Below are 24,653 nucleotides of genomic sequence, written 5' to 3'. Positions count from 1 at the left end.
GCAAGTGGACAATCCAAAACTTGTGGCAGGTGACGTGGCAAGTGACGTGGCAGGTGATGTGGCAAGTCACGTGGCAAGTGGACAATCCACAACTTGTGACAGGTGACGTGGCAGTTGGACAATCCACAACTTGTGGCAGATGACGTGGCAAGTGACGTGGCAAGTCACATGACACGTGGACAATCCACAACTTGTGGCAGGTGCTGTGGCAAGTGACACGCTAAATACAAGTACACTGCAGCTCTCACAGCTGCTGCTACTCACTCTGGTCTCACAAAATTGCTGAAATAGTTAATACTGTTTTTTGAGCTGGGGAGGGTCTATGATGTTAGCTTAACTAAACGCTTCTAGACGCAAACGCGGTAAAACGCAGTAAAACGCCGCTAAATCGCGGTAAAAATCGCGCGTTTCTAAACGCCGGTTTCAGCTTTTAAAAACATGTGTCCAGCAGAGTTTGCATCTGCGTCTCGTGTGCATGAAGCCTAAATGTGAACTACACAATTCCTCCAACAAAAGTGTTCTACTCCTTCACCAATCTAGTGAAGATGTACGATCGCCCTTATGGTTGGACCTCCAAATCATAGGAGGTCATACACAGCTCTAGTGTTTCTCACAAAAGTAGCGGTAGCCAACAACTACTCATCCCCAGTCACTCGTTTCCAGGGCCAGAAGCCGTACAGCCTTATCCTCAATAAAAAGATCAGAAAACCATAGTGCTCTCCGTTTTTACGTTATTAAAAATACAGGTTTAAAACACATTATCCAGATGTTTTCAGAACTTTTAAAATCATCTCTACAGTGTTCAAACAGAACCATGATGTTATATTGAGAATAGGCACTTGGGTGGCATAAAGTCCAATATAGAATATTGCTGCAGTTGATTAATAAACTGGACTTGTATTGTGGATCTTCTCTTTAGGATCTGGACACTTGATGAAAATTTTTAATTTGTTTAAGAGCCAATTTTGTGTTGATTATTATATGTGTGTCACATTGTAACATAAGCATGGATTCTATGCTGCAGGATCCCCCAGCCCCCCCCCCCCTTATACTTACCTGAGCCCGATGTCGATCCAGCAATGTGCATGAGAGCAGCAGCTCTCCTTACTGGGTATAATGATAACAGCTGGAGCCATTGGCTCTCACTGCTGTCAATCAAACTCTGTGACAAGGTAGCTGGGGATGGGGCTGAGCCACCCTGTCTGTGTCAATAGACTCAGGAGCAAGCCTGCATAAGAGCGCCCAAAGAAAATAGCTTTCTATGGGGGCACGTGCCAAAAACGATGAGCCAGGAGCGCTGACCGGGGACCCCAGAAGAGCAGGACTACTCTGTGCAAATCCATTACACAGAGCAGGCAAGTATGACATTTTTATTATTTAAACAAATAAAATAAAAGGAAGGTTTATTATCACTTCACTAACGCATTCCTTGCATTAAGGTAAAAAACGTTTAGGTAGCAGTATTGCTCCCTCACTCTCTAGATCCAGTGCTGTGCCTGTTTGTAGTGGCTTCTCTCTCTCGCTCATAGGCTTGGCTGAGAGCCATTTACTCCTGTCAGTCAAATCCTGTGACCAGGGAGCTGGGGAGCCGAGTCTCACTGATTGTGTCTATGGATGCAGGCAGTGCGGCTCAGAATAGAGCCAGCATGAGTGTCCCCAAAGCAAACGGTTTGCTAGGGGGGCACTTGAAGAAGAGGAGGGGCCAGGAACGCTGGCAGAGAACTCCAGAAGAGGAGGGTCAGGGCTGCTCTGTGCAATTCTATTGTACAAAACAGGCAAGTATAACATGTTTATTATTAAAAAAGACTTTACAATCACTTTAAGTATGTAGAGCGATGCACATTTTTTTTTTTTTTATATGATATGAATATTTGTAAGTGATTCACATGAAGGGCAAGCATCTGATAAGGGGACAGTTTGTTTAAGAACAGCGCGGGACATTTTATACTGTATATTTATATATAAATTTGAAGTAAATAATACTTGGTCTCTACAGTCACTAGACCAGAAATACTAAACACTGCTACAGCTCAATGTAACATCAGACAAGTAGTCACGCGTGACACAATGAATAGAGTTGTTTTGTGCAGGTCAGTGAATTGTGTGTGGTATAAACATGATGTTTATAATATAAACTCCACAAAGAAAAAAATGAAACTATAAACCAGTTTCTGTGTTTCATTTGGTGGTTTTGAATGGATTTGCATACCTTACGTACTTGTTGTCTCATACTTTAATGTCCATATTTTATATTCAAATCTGAAGATATCTATCTGCATGCCAGGATGTGTAATCACCATCCATACTTTAGTAAATGCAGTGAAGAGATCTCATGTTGATCAAGTCCCACTCTGCAACACCCCAACAGCTTTTGAATGTCACACCAAGATCCAAAGAACGTGACTGTTATTGGAGCAATTCAACCAATTTTACAACCCTAGGCATATGCAGTGCCTTGAAAAAGTATTCATACCCCTTGAAAGTTTCCACATTTTGTCATGTTACAGCCAAAAACGTAAATGTATTTTATTGGGAGTTTATGTGATGGACCAACACAAAGGGGCACATAATTGTGAAGTGGAAGGAAAATTATAAATGGTTTTCAAATTTTTTTTTACAAATAAATATCTAAAAGTGTGTCATGTATTTGTGTTCAGCCCCCTTTACTCTGACACCCCTAACTAGAATCTAATGGAACTAATTGCTTTCAGAAGTCACCTAATTAGTAAATAGAGTCCACCTGTGTGTAATTTATTCTCAGTATAAATACAGCTGTTCTGTGAAGCCCTCAGACATTTTTAGAGACCCTTAATGAACAAACAGCATCATGAAGGCCAAGGAACACACCCAACATGTCAGGGATAAAATAGTGGAGAAGTTTAAAGCAGGGTTAAGTTAAATCCCAAGCTTTGAACATCTCACGTAGCACTGTTCAATCCATCATCCGAAAATGAAAAGAGTATGGCACAACTGCAAACCTACCAAGACATGGCCGTCCACGGAGAGCATCAGAGAAGCAGCCAAGAGGCCCATGGTAACTCTGAGGAGCTGCAGAGATCCACAGCTCAGGTGGGAGAATCTGTCCACAGGACAACTATTACTTGTGTACTCCACAAATCTGGCCTTTATGGAAGAGTGGCAAGAAGAAAGCCATTGTTGAAACAAAGCCTTAAAAAGTCCCATTTTCAGTTTACGATGAGCAATGTGGCACAAACATGTGGAAGAAGGTGCTCTGGTCAGAGGAGACTAAAATTGAACTTTTTAGCCTAAAAGCAAAACGCTATGTGTGGCAGAAAACTAACACTGTACATCACCCTGAAAATGCCACCCCCACTGTAAAACACGGTGGTGGCAACATCATGCTGTGGGGATCAGTGGCAGCTGGTGCTGGAGGATTTTGGGGGGTGCGGGCAGCCCCCTCCAGGTCCGCACTCACCCCACGGTGGAGTTCCCCTGCACTGCCCGACGCCGCAGTTTCTATCTGCACCCTTCTGACATCGCAGGATGGCAGGGCTTGGGGGCACAGTGCTCTGTGCCCTGAGAACAATATAAAGCTTGCCAATTGGGGCCTCTGGATGTGGTCACATGCCTGTAAGGGGGTGACAGACCTGGTAGAAACCTATTGTATGGCCATACAAATGGTGCGAACTGGGGGGCGATGCAATGGGCTGGAGGGACAGCACCCCTAGTGGACCAACCACCACTGGTGGGGATTCTTTTCTTCAGCAGGGACAGGAAAGCTAGTCAGAGTTGATGGGAAGATGGATGGAGCCAAATACAGGGAAATCTTGGAAAAAAACCTGTTAAGCCCCGTACACACGAGAGGACTTATGTCCAACAGACTTCCAAAGGAGTTCCGTCGGAGTTCTGCTGGAATTCCGACGGAGTTCTGACAGACTTTTCGGCCGAACGGACTTGGCCACACACGATCACACTAAACTCCGACGGATTCGAACGTGATGACGTACGACCCGACTCGAATAAGGAAGTTCATAGCCAGTAGCCAATAGCTGCCCTAGCGTCGGTTTTAGTCCGTCGGAGTAGCATACACACGAGCGGATTTTTCGAAGGGGACCGGGTCCGGCGGAGTTCCGTCGGGAAAATTTGAAGCATGCTTCATTTCTAAAGTCCGTCAGACTTTTGCGGAGCTAAAGTCCGTTGCAGCCCACACACGATCGGATAGTCTGACGGACTCGGTCTGACGGACTTTGGATGTTGAAAAGTCCGCTCGTGTGTACGGGGCTTTAGAGTCTGCAAAAGACTTGAGACTGGGGTGAAGATTCACCTTCCAGCAGGACAACAACCCTAAACATACATCCAGATCTAAAATGGAATGGTTTATATCAAAGCATATTCATGTGTTAGAATGGTCCAGTCAAAGTCCAGACCTAAATCCATCTGAGAATCTGTGGCAAGACTTGAAAATTGCTCTTCACAGACGCTCTCCATCCAATCTGACAGAGCCTGAGTAATTGTGCAAAGAAGAATGGGCAAAAATGTCACTCTCTAGATGTGCAAAGCTGGTAGAGACATCCCCAAAAAGACTTGCAGCTGCATTTTAGTGAAAGGTGGTTCTACAAAATAGGGGAGTTGAATACAAATGTACGCCACACTTTTCACAAATTTGTAAAACATTTTGAAAACCATTTATTATTTTCCTTCCACTTCACAATTATGTGCCACTTTGCGATGGTCTATCATATCAAATCTCAATAAAATACATTTATGTTTTTGGTTGTAACATGAGAAAATGTGGAAAATTTCAATGGGTAAGAATAATTTTTCAAGGCACTGTATAATGAAAATGATATTAAATCCTACGTTTTTTAAGCATGTTCAGCAGATGATTTAATCATTTACTTACTATGCAGCTTCTTTATCTTTTAATCCTTGACTGTATTCCTGTTTAGGCTGGTACCATGACTGCTGCCCCAGGTTTCTTGTGTCAAAGGAGGCTCCTTTCTCTTGCAGCATCCTATGGGGCCACCCTTGCATGCATAGACTAGAACTGTCTCTCCCTACACTGCAAACATCAATAGAAACACACAGCCCCATAGCCTAGGATGGCAAGGACGCGCCCCTGCTCCTCCCTCCCCCTTCCCTTCTCCAAAAACGAACAGACTGCCGGTAGGCCACAATGTCCACTGTTAACTCTTTCCTGTGCAGAACGGAAGTTCAGGGAGGCAACACTGAGAGGGCAGGAGCCAGCAGCATAGGAAGTTGTAAACTGCAGGTATTGGGGTAAGAATTTTAACAAACAGTTTACTGGGGAATGCCTATTTTTGTGCTTAATGTGTGAAGCTAAAAAAACGCTAAAGGGTTAAATAGCGCATGGAAGGAACATTGCTGATTTTCCATTCTAAAAATACTATATATATTCTCTTTTATGCTGATAAGTACACAGTTTAGGAGTTCTGCCTTCATTCTAATCTTTCTGATCTGCATGCTTATTGTAGATAAATGCACTAAAGTACTGAAGCCAAAGGCAGTCAGGGAACTAGCATTTTGCTTTTGCTATCAAAAGAACAGGATAAATTAGCTTAAAGAGTAACAGCTTCCTCTATGTTTTAATAGGTACTTCTGAAGTGCCGGTGGTTCTATAATAACAGAGACACATGCACAATTTTCAGGAGTATATGATTAGTAAATATCCCTTACCCGAATTGGCTTCTCCATATCTCCATTGCATAGGGACCGCAGTGGTATTTTGAAGGGTCTCCAGACAGGATTCAGATTATTTTTGACCACCTGAGAAGGAATTGTACACAATAAAAATGTCCACACAGAACACAGTACAGTAAATGCAGTGTAGCCTATGATTCATATATTGGTTAGAACCCACTATAAATTATTTAACAGAGAAAACTATTTAACAATATAAAAATGTAATTGTTCTACGGGTTGAGGGGGAGGGGGGTTAATATATAATTTAGGAGTCAATCACACAAATATCTAGAAACCACCATGTAGTTTGAAGTGAACCTGACCTGCCACAAAGTACTTCTATTCCAATTACTGTGTTGTAAAAAAAAGTAGGTCCCTTATTGTATCTGTATTGGTCTTCAATATGGTCCATGTGTCCCCGTGCAGCCCCAATTCATCCAGCCACCAAACTACAACCTCTGTCACATTTAAATGTTAAAGGACAGAGTGCGTAGCTTAGTGCCAGGAGGGGGCAGCACTTATTTGCAACTTGGCAAAAAGGTACACAGTCTGGACCTTGAATCCAGGGGAACTCCGCAGGGATACAGATATTGATCTGAAGAGAGGGGTACTGGCACTTTATTATTACCAACTAATAAAAATAAGGATCAGGTCAAGTTCAATTTAAAAGGAAACTTTTTTTTTCCCTGACAAAAAAAAAAAAACATTGCTACTACAGAAATGATTTAGTGGTGTTGGTTATCAGGCTGCAGAACTACATTTAGCTTTGCAAGTGGCCAAACATGATAGGACAGGATCATTCAGAAACAGATGCTGAAAGTTTGAGCTTTTACATGAATTTTCACTTTGTGATGGAAGATCTATCATTTAGATCAGAAAGTAACTATACTATAAATGGCTGGTCTCTGCTGTTACTAAACCCAGTATTATGAAAATAGTTCACCCACCCCACCCCACAGTGCCCACAGCTTCTAAATTTTTTTTACATTAAAATACTGCCACTAAATACCTTTTTCAATGATCTGCATACCACGGTTACATGATAAACTGCACAGTTTCTCCAGTGCTGAGAGTTCAGGTAGGAGGAGATTTTTACTTCAGCCTGTATACACGCCCACATGTGTGATGTCAATATCATGTGACCTGGCTAGCTCTGAGAACAAGAAACTGTTCTCTGCAGCATAAAAGACATAACTGAGCATGTGCAGTTCAGCTACTCTGCCATTGTTAGCGGCCTTCCCCAGATAGACAGTGCAGGAGGGGGAGGATCTGTGCATACAGGATAAAAACAGCCTTTTTACACAAGGCAGATGATTAACCCTTTAAGTTCCACAGTAAGTATAACAAGCATGCTATGCTGCATATACTGACTGATTTTACTGTTGTGTGTTTAGTACCACTTTATGGCTGGTTCATCTATCTTGCTGGATAACTCCTTAGCATACAACAGCATTAAGGACATGATTACGTTGCACCTTCCTTTACCTATGATTGCACTTACTTCTGTCCTGTGAACCATCTGCCATCTTCCATCTTCCCCCTGTCTGTAAAACTCCAAGTAAGGGTCCGACTTTCCAAAGAAATCCTGCAAAAATGACCATGTAAATGTTATATATTACATTCCTCACCACTCTCTGAACACATTCATTACTGAAAAATACTAGACTGTACAAGACCACTGTACGTGGACCAATACGGTCAAATACCTAATCAATTAATAAAAGCTACAAGAATCTGAAATATAAATCAGTTAAGAACAGCATTTTACCTTATTGTCCAATTTTCTTGCTTCCGCTTCAAACTGTACTACTCTGTTATCTTTAATCTCTTCTGCAAACATCTGAAACAAAGTAAAAACCAATACTGAAACATCATTTGCACTATATAATAGATATGCTCCCTTTGAACAACAAAAATATTTATTAGGTTTCATTAGGACCTATGGGGGGTTATTTACTAAAACTGGTGTGTGCAAAATCTTGTGTAGCTCTGCATAGAAAACAATCAGCCTCCAAGTTTTATTGCTAAAGCTTAATTGAACAAGCTGAAGTTGGAAGCTGATTGGCTACCATGAACAGCTGCACCAGATTCTGAGTGCTTGTGTTTTAGTAAATTGACTCCTATGTGTTTTAGGGAAATGCAATTTTAAAACAAGTCAGTATTTTACCTACTCCTAGCTGACTTCATTTTGGGCATAAACGGCTTGAATCTCTGCGGATGCTGAACTAGCCAACGTTGGAACCATGAGTGGTCTTCAAGCACCATACAACTTGACAAAATCGGTTTAAAAATAAACTGAGCTTATAGAAAAACTATTGGTTGAAGAGTGACTTCACCCAGTCAGATGCAGTCGGTTTGTCAGAACAACTGTATTCAAGGAAGCCATGGGTTCTTAATACAATGGTGATTATGCCATCTACGCTGTTAGCTGTGAAAAAAATGGGCCCAGGTGGGAAACAGCCACAGCAAACACAGTTTTCAAGGTATGCATTCATGCATCTTACAATTACATAGTGCTTGGATATTACAAAAAAATAAAAAAAGTTTACCTCTATTCTCCTTTAAGTCTCATTCAATGGGGTGTAAGAGGTCAATCCACAAAATAAAATCCACACAATCAAAATAAAAGCAAAAAAAGAAAACCACGATGGATGACTATACCGTTATTGTTCCTTTGGCTGCTGGTCTGCCATTTTTCATTACAAGTGGTTTGGTCAGTCTCTTGCTAGACACAATCTTAAAAACAAAACAACAATGAAAGTGTTAATAATAATTAAAAGGGATGCTACCACTTCGTAAATATTAAAGCCTAACTGTAGCCATGGGCCAATGTTTAACTTATTATTTCTGATATCGCATGTGCCTTACCACCACCAAATAACCTATTCCCAATATTCCTGTGCACAGTGATTGCATGTCAGCAGGGAAAGATGTATGCTTTCTGTGACTAGGATTAGCACAGCACTCTTTGTTTTTCCATACAGTAAGAAGAGAATCACATCACCATAATATGCTATACAGGCTTCTTTAAACCTGAATGCAATTTCTTAACAAAACAACCATCTTTGTACGCACAATGGTTTACACAATTTAAAAAAATATCTAAAAATCATAGGGTATGATCAAGTCACTCCTGTCTTGTCATAACTTAGCAAATCTGAACCAGGGCAAAAAATGTATTCTCCCACAATTCAGTAGTCTCTTCTGCTCCATGTCAGTCAGTATTCTGTAATTGGGCAGAAACTTAAAGCCAAACTTAAGTAATTGCGGTTTCGTTTCGATAGAATGGGATAGGGTTAGAACCTCCATCTGGGTATAGCTGTCTGTGCCTTCCTGTAACTTTTCTTGTCCTGTTGTCACAGGGTGGTCACTGAGAAACAGAAAAAAAAATCACTAATAAAGAAACAAGCAGAAATAAAATAGGAGGTTCTAACCCTTCCCCTTTACCACTAAACAAATTCTGGCTGGAGTTGGGATTTGAGTTGAATAACCGGACTGCAGATAACCATCTCCCATTCTTTAAAAAATACTGGCTAAAGTATGCCGGGCTTTTTTCCCCAACATCTACTTGTTTTCAAACTATATTTCGGTTTTTCTTTAGACTGGAGTTCTTCTTCATTGCAGGATGAAGTTCTAAAATCCCCACCGGATAAATAAGTACGGTGACATTGGTGTCTCCTTGTTGTCCACACTTATTTTGTAGCAAATGTTTCTAGTCCAGCATAAAACTGGAAAATACACTTACTTGCCCCAAGGTGCATTCACACTCTCCCAAGAAATCATCATCTGCCAGGTCATAGGTTTTATTGTCAATGTCATAGATGGCAAACTTTACTTTCTGAACTATTTCAAAGTAGTAGTCAATCACAAACTTCTTCACAAACTTTGGGTTTAGGCAATTTGAAATCCTTTCCGTGCGGTCAACCTGAACACAACAAGATCGCAAACATTATTAATGCATTCCATTCTCTGAGCGTGAAGATACAGATCTGCAGTTATAATGTATATTTTTCTTTAATTATTAGTTATTTAAGACTCCTGAGTTTGGGGTGGGCACACATGTGCACCATAAAGATAAACTGATGATGCAATATCAATGCCACCAAACATTCATTTAAGTCTGTTCTAAATAGAAAACTCATGAGTTCTAAACCTTTGAACATTATAAAGTTGATTTTCTAAAGGAGTAGAGACTATTCACATATTAAATAAATGTTCACTTGTTTAACAAGCAGCTTAGTAAATAAGCTAAACTTCTCAGGTCTTTCTCACTGACAAACTAGACATTAAGGTCCCCATTTCACTTGTAGCTTTTCTACTTGGCATTGTTGAAGACTTCAGTCCAAGAACATATTCAAAGAGCATGTTCTGATTATAGTAAAAGTCTTAAGGTTTTTTGTTTTGTTTTTTTGGTAAAAAAACCTGCGTCCAGGATAATCCGCAGCCACCTTTATATTTACAGTTCCTTAAAAAAGTATTCATACCCCTTGAAATTTTCCACATTTTGTCATGCTACAACCAAAAACGTAAATGTATTTTATTGGGATTTTATGTGATAGATCAACACAAAGTGGCACATAATTGTGAAGTGGAAGGAAAATGATAAATGGTTTTCAAATTTTTTTACAAATAAATATCTGAAAAGTGTGGCGTGCATTTGTATTCAGCCCCCTTTACTACGATACCCCCAACAAAAATTTAGTGGAACCAATTGCCTTCAGAAGTTACCCAATTAGTAAATATTCCCCAGTGTGTAATTTAATCCCAGTATAAATAAAGCTGTTCTGTGAAGCCCACAGGTTTGTTAGAAAGCCTTAGTGAACAAACAGCATCATGAAGGCCAAGGAACACACCAGACAGGTCAGGGATAAAGTTGTGGAGAAGTTTAAAGCAGGGTTAGGTCATAAATAAATATTGCAAGCTTTAAACATCTCACAAAGCACTGTTCAATATATCATACGAAAAATGGAAAGAGTATGGTACAACTGCAAACCTACCAAGACATGGCCGTCTACCTAAACTGACAGGCCGGACAAGGAGAGCATTAATCAGAGAAGCAGCCAAGAGCCCCATGGTAACTCTGGAGGAGCTGCAGAGATTCATAGCTCAAGTGGGAGAATCTGTCCACAGGACAACTATTAGTCGCGCACTCCACAAATCTGGCCTTCATGGAAGAGTGGCAAGAAAGCCATTGTTGAAAGAAAGCCATAAGAAGTCCCGTTTGCAGTTTGCGATAAGCCATGTGGGGACACAGCAAACATGTGTAAGAAGGTGCTCTGGTCAGATGAGACCAAAATTGAACTTTTTGGCCTAAAACCAAAACGCTATGTGTGGCAGAAAACTACCACTGCACATCACCTAAAAAACACCACCCCCACCATGAAATATGGTGGTGGCAACATCATGTTGTTGGGATGCTTTTCCTCAGCAGGGAAAGGGAAGCTAATCAGTGTTGATGGCAAGACGAATGTATCCAAATACAGGGAAATCTTAGAAGAAAACCTCTTATGCCACGTATACACGACCAGACTTTTCAACATCAAAAGTCCGACGGAACAATTCCGGCAGACCATTCGATCGTGTGTGGGCTGCAGCGGACTTTTGATTTGCAAAAGTCTGACAGACTTTAGAAATGGAACTCCGCCGGACCCAGTTCCTACCGAGAAATCCGCTCGTGTGTATGCTAGTCCGACGGGCAAAAACCGACGCGAGGGCAGCTATTGGATACTGGCTATGAACTTCCTTATTCTAGTCCAGTCGTACGTCATCACGTTCAAATCCATCGGACTTTGGTGTGATTGTGTGTGGCCAAGTCCGTTCATTCGGAAAGTCCGTCAGAACTCTGTCAGAACTCCGTCGAAAGTCTGTTGGACCTAAGTCCGGTCGTGTGTACGCGGCATTAGAGTCTGCAAAACTTGAGACTGGTCCAGAGGCTCACCTTCCAGCAGGACAACGACCCTAAATATACGGACAGAGCTACAGTGGAATGATTTAGATCAAAGCAAATTCATGTGTTAGAAAGGCCCAGTCAAAGACCAGACCTGAATCCAATTGAGAATCTGTGGCAAGAAAATTGCTGTTCACAGACGCTCTCCATCCGGTCTGACAGAGCCTGAGCTATTCTGCAAAGAATGGGCAACATTTTCACTCTCTAAATGTGGTAGAGACATCTTCAAAAAGACTTGCAGCTGTAATTGCGAAAGGTGGTTCTACAAAGCATTGACTTAGGGGGGCTGAATACAAATGCACGCCACACTTTTCACATATTTATTTGTAAAAAATTTGGAAAACCATTTATCATTTTCCTTAAATTTCACAATTATGTGCCACTTTGTGTCTATCACAAAAAATTGCAACAAAATACATTTACGTTTTTGGTTGCAACATGACAAAATGTGGAAACTTTCAAGGGGTATGAATACTTTTTCAAGGCACTGTACCTAAGCCCTATCTCGATCCAGCAATGTGCATGACAGCAGCAGCTCTCTCCGCTCCCTTCCTCCTTACAGGACAGATTGATAACAGCGGGAGCAATAGGTTGTCTGTGTCATATAGAGCAGCCCCAGCTGTCAAACACGCTCACACTAGTTTACCATGACCTATAGATATAGTAATAGTTGGGTTCGCTGAGATCTGAAAATTTTAAGGGTTCCTCCAAATTTCAATGGTTGAGAAAGGCTTGTATAATGTATAACAACTGTTGTGGTTACTAGACTAAAGTATCTTTACTCTATATACGTTCCTGTGTCTATCTGCATGTTTTTTTTCAATTCTTTTTGTCCTAGAGGTGGGCTGGGTAACATCGTGATTATCTAATTCACAAGCCTGTGTAGTGTCAACTGTGGAGGACCTAGGCCTGAAGTATTCAGTAATTTCTCCTAACATTTCATACATTTTTTCCGGACACCCCTATGTTGTTTCCATAGATGAATAGTAGGCAGGGTGGGGAATATCTATTTTTGAGCTAAAAGCTATAAAGATTAGTCTGGTGATAGTGATCTCAGCCTGGCCAATCAAAATAGGCAAAAATCAGAACCCGAAAGAAGACATGATAAATGAGGTCAGAGGCCAGTGAAGGAGCTTCACCACAGCATTGAAGTAGATATGGGTATAGATCTAATTTAAACAAAAAAATTGTCATAAATACCAAGCCATTGGTATGAATTTAAAGCATCTTTGTTAAGGAAATATTGAAAACATGATCCGTTAGGATTTCTTGAGGACTAAGGTTGGGAACCACTGATCTAGAAATGTCACTGTTGTGTCACGTTAAATGTCATGTTAAGTGAATGGTCTCTAGTCCTTTAGTAAATCAGGCCTATTATGTTCGCTCTGCACTGATGTCTGGGGAGCAATCTGTAGGAATGGGACGAAGCACAGCCCAATTTAGTGCATGTTTATACAATCTCTCATACTATACAACCTCAGGCACATTACAGAACTTTTCACACTTACTAGCAAACATTTCAGTGTGTATGCAGTTAAACTTGTGCATTAGAAAGAACAATTTATTGAATCAAACAATAAATTATATCAATAAAGTTATATACCTCAAACCATTGCTGGCCACTGGTGTTCATTAGGAGAACGCACAAAGGATCAGATTTGGAACTAATATCCTTATCTAGAAGGTTGTCGCAGGAAATGCTCAGCTCCACTTTGGTCACACATTGCGCCGCCATTTGAAGCTCTAAAAAAAAAATTATAAAAAAAGGGATTTTACATTCAGAAGAATTATTCAGAGCAGAAAAATTTGTTTTTTTATGGTTCCGTTTCAGGCTGAGTTCACACCTATGCGAGTTGGATGTGGGTTTTCCTGCATCCAATTCGCATGACAGGAGATTGTGACCGGCTCACACATCTCCGTGGTGGCTGCAGAGCAGATTGCAGACAGGTCACTAGTAAAAAGGCTTGATTTAAATAAACTCAATTTAAATCATAATTTCTAAAGAGCAACTGTCATCTCTGTCCCGCAGCAGATAGAGCCTCCTCTGACCCACTGTTTACTTATCGATAGTCCCGTCACTCCCATTCTTTTCAATGGGACGGCTGGTGATGCGGCAGTGACACAACAAGATAAGGGACATGGCAGCAGCAGGTGAGTGCAACAGGTGCTGTCATGCCTGGATCTGAAATGACAGGTGCTCTTTAAATGTAAGGACTTATTCATGCTGGTAGTTAGAATCTTTAATTTTTGCAAACAAAATTAATGTTTCCCATTTACAATAATAAGCGGTCAGGTTAGTAAAACAGCGATATCAGAACTGATTCAATCATACAGATTGTAGTGTACATATATTTGCAAAACAATGGGATAAATGAATATTCCTGTACTTTGTTTTATCTCATGGATACCGTGAAATTGTGTGAAAGCATTAATGCTGTGCATGTTATCTCAGCTTGCAGAATTTGGATTCATTGAATGAGTTTACCAAAAATTTAAATATTGCAGAATATACAGCCTCATGCTACACAAACTAAGCTCCATTTCACGCTAAATAAACTAAATTATTAATGTATCCTAAATAGATCAATCTTTAGATTTTTACTGCAAAAGCATTTTATTAAAATAAATTTGATTAAAATCCTTCCTCCCACAAAAAAAAATTGATTTAAAATAAAAACAATCAGATTCAAATTTAAAAAAAAAATCAGATTTTTTTAAAAACATTGATTTATATCCCCCTGTTTCTTAGGTATATGTATGCCTTTCTTGGTGGGAGGAAAATAAGTAAAATTAGACAAATGCACTGAACAGACGCACAGAGATGAGAGCAGTGCCAATACGGTAGCTACGACGGTACAGAATTCCTTATCACAGGCCCTTACAGGTTTCGTCAGGTGTAATTTTTGCTACTTTTAGATAAAATAAAACTGAAAGTAAAATATGAGTGATATGCATAAAAAACATATTTTATTTAGGATGTTCACTCAATATGAATTTTGAGTTAGGAAAGCAGGCCAGCTCTAAAGCAAAATATTACCCTCCACCATCCACTCCCCTCCTACCCCCTAAACCAGCCATCCTCAACCAGGGCTCCTCCAAAGGTTGCTAAGGGTTCCTTGCACTTTGGCTGGTTGACCTTCCATTTGATGGGGATTGCAAAGTTCCATGGTCAATGCCACATGGCAGAGCCAGCAGAATGACAACAACAATGTTTTTAGTTGTCTGTCAGTGTTGCATTCTGACCACAACTTCAAGAAGAACATCCTTCACACATCACCAATGTAAAGAGCATTCTTCCGCTGACCCATATTAAACTGGTTCTAAAGGCTCACGGTTTTTTACCTTATTTTCATGAAGGTAATAAACCACCTCTGTGCAGCAGCCTGCCAGCTCCTTCTAATAATTACCTGAGCCCCATCGCGATCCAGCAATGTGCAGGAGAGCCTCAGCTTTCCAGGGACTCTCCATCCTCATTAGCTGAGGCAGCAGCAGGAGGAGCCATTGGCTCTTGCTGCTGTCAATCACAGCCAATAAGGAGAAGGGGGATGGGGCCAAGCGGCAGCTGTGTGTGTGAAAATGGACATGCTAAGCAGCGGCTTGGATGCCCCCATTGCAAACTGCTTGCTCCTGGGGCACTCGGCAGGAGGGAGGAGCCAGCAGTGGTGGCAGGGGACCAGAGAAGAGGAGGATCGGGGCTGCTCTGTGGAAAACCACTGCACAGAGCAGGTAAGTATGACATGTTTATTTTAAAATAAATAAATAAAATTGCCTTTAAGAGTGTATGTTTTTTTATTCATACTTACCTATGTTGATGCAGCATCAGACCGATGCTGCATCTGTCCCCTGCACTGAGAACTGAGCCACCGAACATCGCTGATGCCTCAGTTTTCTCAGATCCCCGAAAGGAGAGCTGCTGTCAGTCAGTGGCTCTCCTTTGCTTCTCTACACTCACTGGAGGGCTGAGCTGCTGGAGGGGAGGGGAGCGGCAGTCTCAGCGGCTCACTGAGATTACCATCAATTAAGGCAGCTGGTGGATCCAGACTTGGGAAGTTGGGATGACGCTCTGCCTCGACTGATGGCAGCAACGTCAGCGGTGAGCAGGTTTTAAACCGCTCCCTGTTAAAAACAGATCACAGGAGTGCAAAACGAATTGCACTCCTGTGACCCAGAGGAGAAGCCCAGCCTAAAAAGCTCAGACTGGACTTCTACTTTAATATCTCTTTAAATTAAATTAGCAGGGTTTCCCTGAGGCCTGAAAACTATTTCAAGGGTTCCTCTGGGTTAAAAACATGATGAGAAAGGCTGTTCTTTGCTGCAAGATCTACTTCCTATATTACTACTGAAGAAGGTTATACTCACCTAGGTCTCCTGTCCAGGTCACTGCCAATGATGTGTGGGACCGATAATACAGCTCTTTAGGATGTCCCCAATAATGCCGGTCCTCTACAGTTCCTTCCAGTGATATCACTCCTCTACTGGATTCTTAGAGGATCTAGCCACTAGACCAGTGTTTCTCAATCTTTCTAGTGCCATGACCGCTTGATATAAATTTCCTCAAGATGTGGGGACCCCTAACAGTAAAAAATAATTTGTAGCGTGGGTTGTCAGCACCCAAGGCGTGACAAGTAATTTGCGTCCCTAACCCATGGACATTTTGCGCTCCCTGAGTCCCTTCCACTTGTACAGTGTTAAAACCCCTTATTGTACATTTTAGGATGTACCACTCTTCCTCTTTGTTCTCCTTTATCTCTTTATCCTAATTTCATCCCTCTCTCTAGCTATTTTTCTTGTCCTTTCCCTTTTTCTTTATTCCTCCCCCTCTTTGCCGAAATCAGGAGGTAGTGTTTCCTCCAGCCCCTCTCACTTCACAAGCCTTACCAGTCAGCTGACCTCTAGTCTCTGCCCCCCACCTATGACATGAACTGAAATGGCAGCTGAGAAGAGGCTGTGTGGGTGGCCGCGGACTCCAGGAATAGCCCAGCTGGGCTTCCACAGGCTTCAGGGACAGCCCTGCTGGGCAGCCGTGAGAACGCTGGGAGAGTGGTGAGGGCTTCAGGAACAGCCCAGGATTCGGTGCCCCCTGGCAAATCGTCATTCAACCCCCAGGCTGAGAACCACTGCACTAGACAGTCAGAATGGAGTGACAGACCCATGGAGTGTCATTGCATGCTCAAAATGTCTGGACAAGATGCGGGCGTGGGAGCACAGCGACAAAGAAGAAGATGGGGCTGGAAGGAGGACAACGCTGGATGCCACGGACTAGTACGTATATATTTTTTATTTACATATAGCAACAGTTATCAGGGAATTAAAAAAAATAACTAGATAGGGGTGAAGTTACTCTTTATCTTAACATTAAAAATGAAATTAAAAACAAAAAGAAGTGACACACTGTGCTCGCTCTCCTCCTCTGAGTCCTCGAAAAAAGAAGAATTAATGGAGCCACCACATCTAAGCATTGGTAAGCTGCAATCCATTACATTTTTGATTTTGATAATACTGCTTTAAGCTACAACCTAGAATTCACCGTGGACAGCAGACATGATATATATTTACACTAAACAAGGGAGGGTAGAGACTAGTTGGGTTCTAGGCACGTCTTCAATTCAAATATAGACGATAGTTCTGTCTTTAACAATTGAACACAATCCTCGCCCCAACCTCTGTTTCCATATCCATATGCACATAACATTTAGCAGAGAGGGGTTTTGTAATTAAAAGGAAGGAATGTGCTTTCCCTGAAAATAATTAACTAGAGGAATGATTATCTTGAGGATATCACGAGATGAGATAATGTGTTTTAGTAGAAGGTTAATTTTTAATAAAAAAGCATTACGCTTATAGCCTCTGGTCCTGCTCTATTCTGGTTACTAAACTGCACAAACTTCATGTTATTTTGACTCACTCGCATGTTTAGGCCCATTGTATGACCAGGTCAGAATATGTTCAGCACTGCTACAGTACCAACAACAGAGCTCATGTTGATGTACTGTACAGTATATCAAATTCCAGTCCGGCCATTTCTGGCACTTTTTGTTTACATGTAACAAACAGTAGTTTTTGCTAGAAAATTTATTAGAAAACACTATATATATTTTTAAAACAGAGACCCTAGAAAAAAAATGGAGGCTTGTGCAATTTTTTTTATGTCACACAGTATTTGCGCAGCAGTTTTTCAAACGCAATTTTTGGGGAAATAAATCAACTTTTCTGAATTTAATGCAAAGGAAAAAACAGTACATAACCCAATTTTTTGGTAGGATGGCAAAAGATGATATTACGCAGTGCAGATAGATACCAAACATGTCACGCTTTAAAATTGTGCACGCCTGTGCAACGTCAACAAGCGTTATAAATTTTACTATCCATAGGTGATGCTTTAAAAGCCTTTACAAGTTACCACTTTGGATTTACAGAGGAGGTCTACTACCCACGATTTGATGTTCGCAGTGATACCTCACATGTGGGAGACCATCGCTGTTTGCATGCGTGCGGAACCAAGGCGCAAGTTCACCTTTGTTCATGAACACAGCAGGACGGGGGCATTTTTTTAAAATGTATTAATTTTTTGTACCATTTTACACTGTTGCTTTACATTTTTTTTAATCACTTTTATTGCTGTCACAAGGAATGTAAATATCCTTGTGACAGGTACTCTTTATGGAGAGATCTGGGGTCTATAAGAACCCAAATCCCTCCTCTGCCCAAAAAAAAAACATTTAAACTGGCAAGATTGGTGTTTTAGAATGCTTTAGATTTTTTTTTTAAATGGCGCAGTTGACAACCGGGTAAACCAGAAGGGATATCAAGTCCCAGCTTTGTTTGGCTTTCCGACCAGCTGGAGGACGCTTGGGTCTTCCAATGGGGCTTGAGAGTCCGAGCAAGCCACATAAGGTGGCAGGAGGTGGGGGACATCCCCTCCAGGTGCTTGTAAAAGCAGTCCTGTTGCTAGTTACCCGCTAAGATTACTTTTTAAAAGAAAGCTGACCACCAGCTCTAGAAAAAAAAAAAAACAATACTGGGGTGATATCTGCAGCTGCAGGCATCATCCCAGTTTAACCACCTAAAATGCAGAAGTGGATATGGAGGAAGAAACTAGGAAGAACGGGTGAGTGAAAACAGAAACCTCTGGGAGAAAAACTGCAGGATTACAATTTGTCCAACTACAACTTCCCCCGAAATATCTTGACTCGCATGTCTATGGGGAATTTCACACTTTAAAAAAATAAATAAATAAAATTCAGCAGCTACAAATACTGTAGCTGCTTACTTTAAAAAATGATGTACTTACCAGTGCCTCGAGTCCCAGTCTACCTGCAGCCAACCATCTTGGATTTGGGAGCCGGTTGTGACTTCCTGATGAATCTAAGCCAGCTGCCCACTCTACATACAGAAGATCGCAGGGCACAGGGAGACTGGTCCTACAGGCTACCAGGACAAGTGATGTAATTCTCACCTAGGTGAGAAATTAAGAAATAGGACAGGTACCTGAACAAATTGGTAGGGGCAGGGATGGGGAGGAGGATAAGCAACACTTTCACTTTTGAATGAAGTTCTAGGTTAAAGTATTCGTAAACCCAGTCACTGAAATTTCACATAAGCCTTAACCACTTGCTTACTGGCCACTTAAACCCCCCTCCTGCCCACACCAATTTATATACAACACTGTACCCAAATTAAATTTTTATCATTTTTTTCCCACACAAATAGAGCTTTCTTTTGATGGTATTTAATTACAGCTGGGATTTTTATTTTTTGCTAAACAAACAAAAAATTATGGAAAATTAAAAAAATAAATCATGTTTCATAGTCTGTTATAACATTTTCGCAAACAGGTAATTTTCCTCCTTCATTGATGAGGCGTCACTGGTGTGCACCGATAGGCTGCATTGATGGGCACTGATAGGCACAGTTAATGCAGCACTGATGGGGAAAGATAAGGTGACTGTGATGGGGACAGATAAGGCGGCACTGATGGGCACTGATGGGCAGCACTGTTGATGAGGCACTGATTGTGGGCACTATTGGGTGGCGCTGGTGGGCACTGTTGTATACTGTTGGTGGCACTGGCAGGTGGTACAGGTGGGTACTGAGGAGCTGGCGGCAGCTCTCCGTGATCGGAACCAATGTCCCTCGTACAGCCGCCGGTGATAGGCTTTTTTTCTCCTCGCGCTATCAGTGTGAGGAAAAAAAAAAATAGCCAATTACCGGCTCTGTTTACATCACATGGTCAGCTGTCATTGGCTGATAGCTGATCACGTGGTTAAGGGGTCATAGACTCGCTTATCATAGCGCATGCCCTGCAAGAGGCGTGCAGGCTGTTCGGGCACGGGAGGACGTCAATAGACATGCTCCCGGCAAAGCAGGTCCACGCTGTAGCCATCATTCAGCTATGGCGTGGATCTGAACAGGTTAAAGAGGTTTTAAACCTCCATCTTCAAGTTGTACCTATAGGTAAGCCTATATCAAGGTTTACCTAGAGGTACCTTAAATATCTCCTAAACGTGCACCGTCTAGGCGATATTTACTTTGTACTGCGCCGATAATGTCGTTGGTGCATGCGCTGTGAAGAAACGGCCCTCTGTGCCGTTTCTTCACTAACGAGTGCCTTGACTGGCGGCTCCCACAAATATGCACAGGAGTGACGTCACGCGACTCGGGCCAGTCACAGTCCGCGGCCCCGGAAGTATTAGGGGCGAGGATGTATGCAGCCTCCAGCGGTGACAGCGCGGGCTTTGTTTGCAGGTGTCACATAATGCGCTAGTATGCGATGTATATCAGCACATTATGCTTTTACTTTACAGGGAACAAAAAAAAAAGGAAGTAAAACCCATCAGGGTTTACTTCGTCTTTAAAATGACACTAAACGCTGGTTAAAAAAAAACAAAAGAAAGATTCATTCAAGTTCGTATTCTTGGGGCTCATTCAAATGCGTGTCGATTATGAAAAACGAAGCAATGCTTATTAATTAGCCTAAAACATGTATGACACATTTTTGATACAATTTTGTAGTGCTTTTGGAGGGTTGAAAAAGCATCAAGAATACTTGTTTAACGCCAATGAAAAGTGTTATTTTTCTAGGGGGAAAGGTTTAAATGGAAATGGGGTTGCGCTGTGACAGTGGGCATTCTTGTGAATTCTCTGCAGGTTGGATTGGATCTGTATACTTTGATCTCTGACACTTGGCTTGGTCCAGTTCAAGAGGATAATGGAAAGATTTTCATGGTCACAACGCGATGTCAGCAGCCGAAGCTGGTCTGTCCATCGGCTCTCGGCTGCTGCCGCCACCATCCTCGGTAAGGGAATCAGACCATGCGGCTTCACTGCCTGGTTCCCTACTGCGCACGTGTGAGTCGCGCTGCGCCTCCTCACTGGTTCCTGCTGTGTTCTGGGACCTGTGTGTCTCCCAGAATACAGTGAGGGAGGACATAGTAGGCGCCGGAAGTGGCATAGGTCACCGCGTTCGATGTTCGACGTGGTGATCTATGCCAGGAAGTGGGAGCAAATATCTGTATTAGACAGATATCTGCTCCCTCCTTCCCTCTGAAAGGTGCCAAATGTGACACCGGAGGGAGGGAGGATTCCAAAAAGTGGAAGTTCCATTTTTGGGTGGAAGTCCACTTTAAGTCATAGCTCACTGATCGCTGTCACTTTGTTTCTCTTGGTGGATTCCAGTCTGAAGTTGGTCCAGTCTTCTTTGGCTGCTTCCCTCTTATTTAACTGTATTTGTGATAAGTCTGAAGATAAGATCACTTTTATTGGTACCTTGTAATAGAAAAAAAGCTTGGCAGTTCCTCTTAAATATGATATCTGGGGTCAAAAAGTCCTCAGATCTCATATTTGGACTTAAATGCAATAAAAAAAAAATTCTTATTTTACGCCCTGTCCTGATGAGCTCGTGCACAGAAGTGAACGCATACGCGAGTAGCGCCTGCATAAAAAAACGGTGGTCAAACCACACATGTGAGGTATCGCCGCAATCGTTAGAGCGAGAGAAATAATTCTAGCCCTAAAACTCCTCTGTAACTCAAAACATCCAACCTGTAGAATTTTTTAAACGGCGCCTATGGAGATTTGTGAGGGTAAAAGTTTGACGCTATTCCATGAGCGGTCCCAATATTGAAGCGTGACATGTTGGGTATTAATTTACTCTGCGTAACATTATCTTTCACGATATAAAAAAAATTGGGCTAACTTTACTGTTGTCTTATTTTTTTTTTTATACAAAAAAGTGACTTTTTTTTCCAAAAAAAAGTGCGCTTGTAAGACCACTACGCAAATATGATGTGAAAAAAAAAGTATTGCATTGACCGCCATTTTATTCTGTAGGGTGTTAGAAAAAAAAAAAATAATATATAATGTTTGGAGGTTCTAAGTAAGTTTCTAGCAAAAAAACCTGTTTTAAATATGTAAACACCAAAATCTCAAAACAAGGCTGGTCCTTAAAGTGGGGTGCCCCCCTAAAAAAAAAAAAAAAAAATGAAAAGTCAGCAGCTACAAATACTGCAGCTGCTGAATTTTAATAAACGGACACTTACCTGTCCCAGGGTCCAGCGATGCGGGGGAATGAAGCACTCCCCCCCCCTTCCTCGCTCCGCTCGCGGCGCCGTCATCCTTACTGTGGGCACCCGGCTGTGGCTTCACAGCCGGGCACCCACTGAGCATGCGCGAGCGGCGCAGGGCGCCGTGATACGCCGCACAGTCATCTGGGACACGTGACAGGTCAAGGCGCAAGGGGAAGTGATGTCACCAGCCCGGGCAACGAAGAAGGCAGACTACGAAGGACCCCCAAGCAACAGGCATTTAGAAGTGAGTAAAAAAAAAAATTTTTTTTCTAATTATTATTTTTTTTTTTTTAAAGAATTTTAAACTATTTTTTTTTTTTTGGTGGCAACACCACTTTAAGTGGTTAGACAAGCTTTCACTTTAGTGTTCTTTTTCCTGTGTATTTCTTGTGTTTTCCTTGTAAAGCACTTTGAGAAGCTACCTTTTAAGGAGCTACATAAAATAAAGTTCACTATTATTACAGTTATGAATTTGCACCACGCTCAAAACACTGAATGATGCCGTGAATTAGCAGCGGATTATGGCGACTGGCAGAGTGTTTTCTCTTCTACATGAATAAATAAAATGGAACAGTCATTGCAGCACACATTATCACTTCCTCCTCCCGCTAATTGCCACTAATGAACAAAACCGTTCTGCAATCTGAGAATTCTTGACGTCACTTTTATCTCCATAAATCTCTACAAAGCAGATTCATTGTCCAGCAAGAAGAGATATGAAAGGGCAGCAATTAGGCCAGATTCACACAGGGATACAATCCATAAACAAAGGGCTGCGTTCACCTGCGCAGGATTCATGGGTGTTCCAGACTGATCTATGCATTGGTCCTGCATGGATGTACACTCCGGGATGCTCTTGAAGATCTTTGCACAGAACTTCTAAGCATCCCATGTAAGTGAAGACAACCTTTTACATGCGTGTAAAGACCCATATATCTGCGTGTAGTAGGCATTAAAGCGGTATTAAACCCAACAGCAAGCATTTATTATACTGGAGCTTACCAATTCTTTGATGTGATGGCTGCATTCACTTTCTTTTTTAGGCTTTCTTTCCCTTTATTATTATTAAAGGTACTTATATAGCGTCATCAATTTACATGGCTCTTTACATATACATTGTACATTCACGTCGGTCCCTACCCTCAAGGAGCTTACGATCTAAGGTCCCTAACTCACATTCATACATACTAGACCCAATTTAAACAGAAGCCAATTAACCTACCAGCATGTCTTTGGAGTGTGGGAGGAAAGCGCAGTACCCGGAGGAAACCCACGCAGGCACAGGAAGAACATGCAAACTCCAGGCAGGTGGTTGGGATTCAAATCAGTGACCCTTTTCACTGCTATGCGAGAGTGCCATCCACTATACCACTGTGCCTTTATGTGAAAGATCCTGGTGATCCTGCCAGCAAGTCTGTTTTTCAAAAGAACAAGCTCTCTTGCAGATGTATCAGTTACAGTGATGGACCACCCATTTACCACTGACATGGGTGCTCACAATTATCAGCTTTATTTATTAATGTAAAACCTTTATCCAGATTGGAAAAAAAAATACTGTTGCTGTAACTGCTTATAAAGGTTAGCTAGAGTTTGCCATACATTTCTTAGATATACTAGCAGATTTAAATATACTAACATCCCTCCCCCCCCCCCCAGACTGAATGCGGCTGCCTGCTGTGCCTCCTCTTCTCATTCCTCCAGAGATGTGTCTCATTAATACAGGGAGGTGTGTTACTGGCCAGATCATCAGGTGAAAACAGGGAAAGCGCCTAAGAAAACTGATGCAGCCACCATATAAAATTCTTGGTTTTGGGTCCCTTGCTGGCACTGTTTCCAACTGTGGGGGGGGGGCTGCTAAACCAGTGCCGCACCTTAACCCTTGCTGGCCACTTTCCTTCAGTTCACTTCTGGATCCTAAAAGAATCCCTTCAGGAAGTAAACAGAGAGCACTGATCATGTGACTGCAAAGAAAGGGAAGTGAAAAATAGGGATTTAGAGGGGTTTTTTGTTTACCCAGAAATCAGATGGGGGGGCAGATAATTCTATCCTAGAGTTGGGTATTAAAAAAACGCAACTGATATCCAGGAGTGGACTGAAAACTCATGGGACCCCCGGGCAATAGGATATTATGGGGCCCCCAGGCAATAGGAGATTATGGGGCCACTCAGTATACACACACACATATAGTATACACACACAGACACAGTATACACACAGAATACACATACGCACACTAAAAAGGTACTGGAGAGGCGGAGCAGCTATACATTTTTTAAAAACACAGATTTTTACATACTGTCCCTGGTTTTATTGAGGCTGGCAACCCTGATGGGGCCCCCCAGTGGCATGGGGCCCTCAGGCAGTGCCCCAATGGTCAGTCCGCCCATGCTGATATCTTAAAGAGACACTGCCATTTTGCTAATTCAGACCAAAGTAACATTGTCTGTGTAAAGCTCCCCCTCAACCCATTGATACTG

General features: G+C 41.9%; 1 protein-coding gene across 2 annotated transcripts in view; it reads right to left on the bottom strand.

Moving 5' to 3' along the window:
- CPNE3 (copine 3) overlaps nucleotides 1-24,653 on the bottom strand; it is an 87,125-nt gene that overhangs the window by 32,994 nt on the left and 29,478 nt on the right. For both annotated transcript variants that reach the window (XM_077492984.1, XM_077492985.1), the window contains exons 2-7: nucleotides 13,215-13,354; nucleotides 9,410-9,589; nucleotides 8,326-8,400; nucleotides 7,433-7,504; nucleotides 7,166-7,249; nucleotides 5,659-5,748 (exon numbers count right to left, since the gene is read on the bottom strand). In XM_077492984.1, the coding sequence (XP_077349110.1) occupies nucleotides 5,659-5,748; nucleotides 7,166-7,249; nucleotides 7,433-7,504; nucleotides 8,326-8,400; nucleotides 9,410-9,589; nucleotides 13,215-13,346 (633 nt within the window). In that variant the 5' untranslated portion in view covers nucleotides 13,347-13,354. The remainder of the gene's footprint in view (nucleotides 1-5,658; nucleotides 5,749-7,165; nucleotides 7,250-7,432; nucleotides 7,505-8,325; nucleotides 8,401-9,409; nucleotides 9,590-13,214; nucleotides 13,355-24,653) is intronic.

The sequence above is a fragment of the Lithobates pipiens genome, unplaced genomic scaffold, assembly GCF_037356315.1.
Source record: "Lithobates pipiens isolate NorthernLeopardFrog02 unplaced genomic scaffold, aLitPip1_a1.2 Scaffold_19, whole genome shotgun sequence".
In the NCBI taxonomy this organism is placed as follows: Eukaryota; Metazoa; Chordata; class Amphibia; order Anura; family Ranidae; genus Lithobates; species Lithobates pipiens.
The sequence above is the reverse complement of the archived record's forward strand: the minus strand, read 5'-3'. Positions and strand labels throughout refer to the sequence as shown.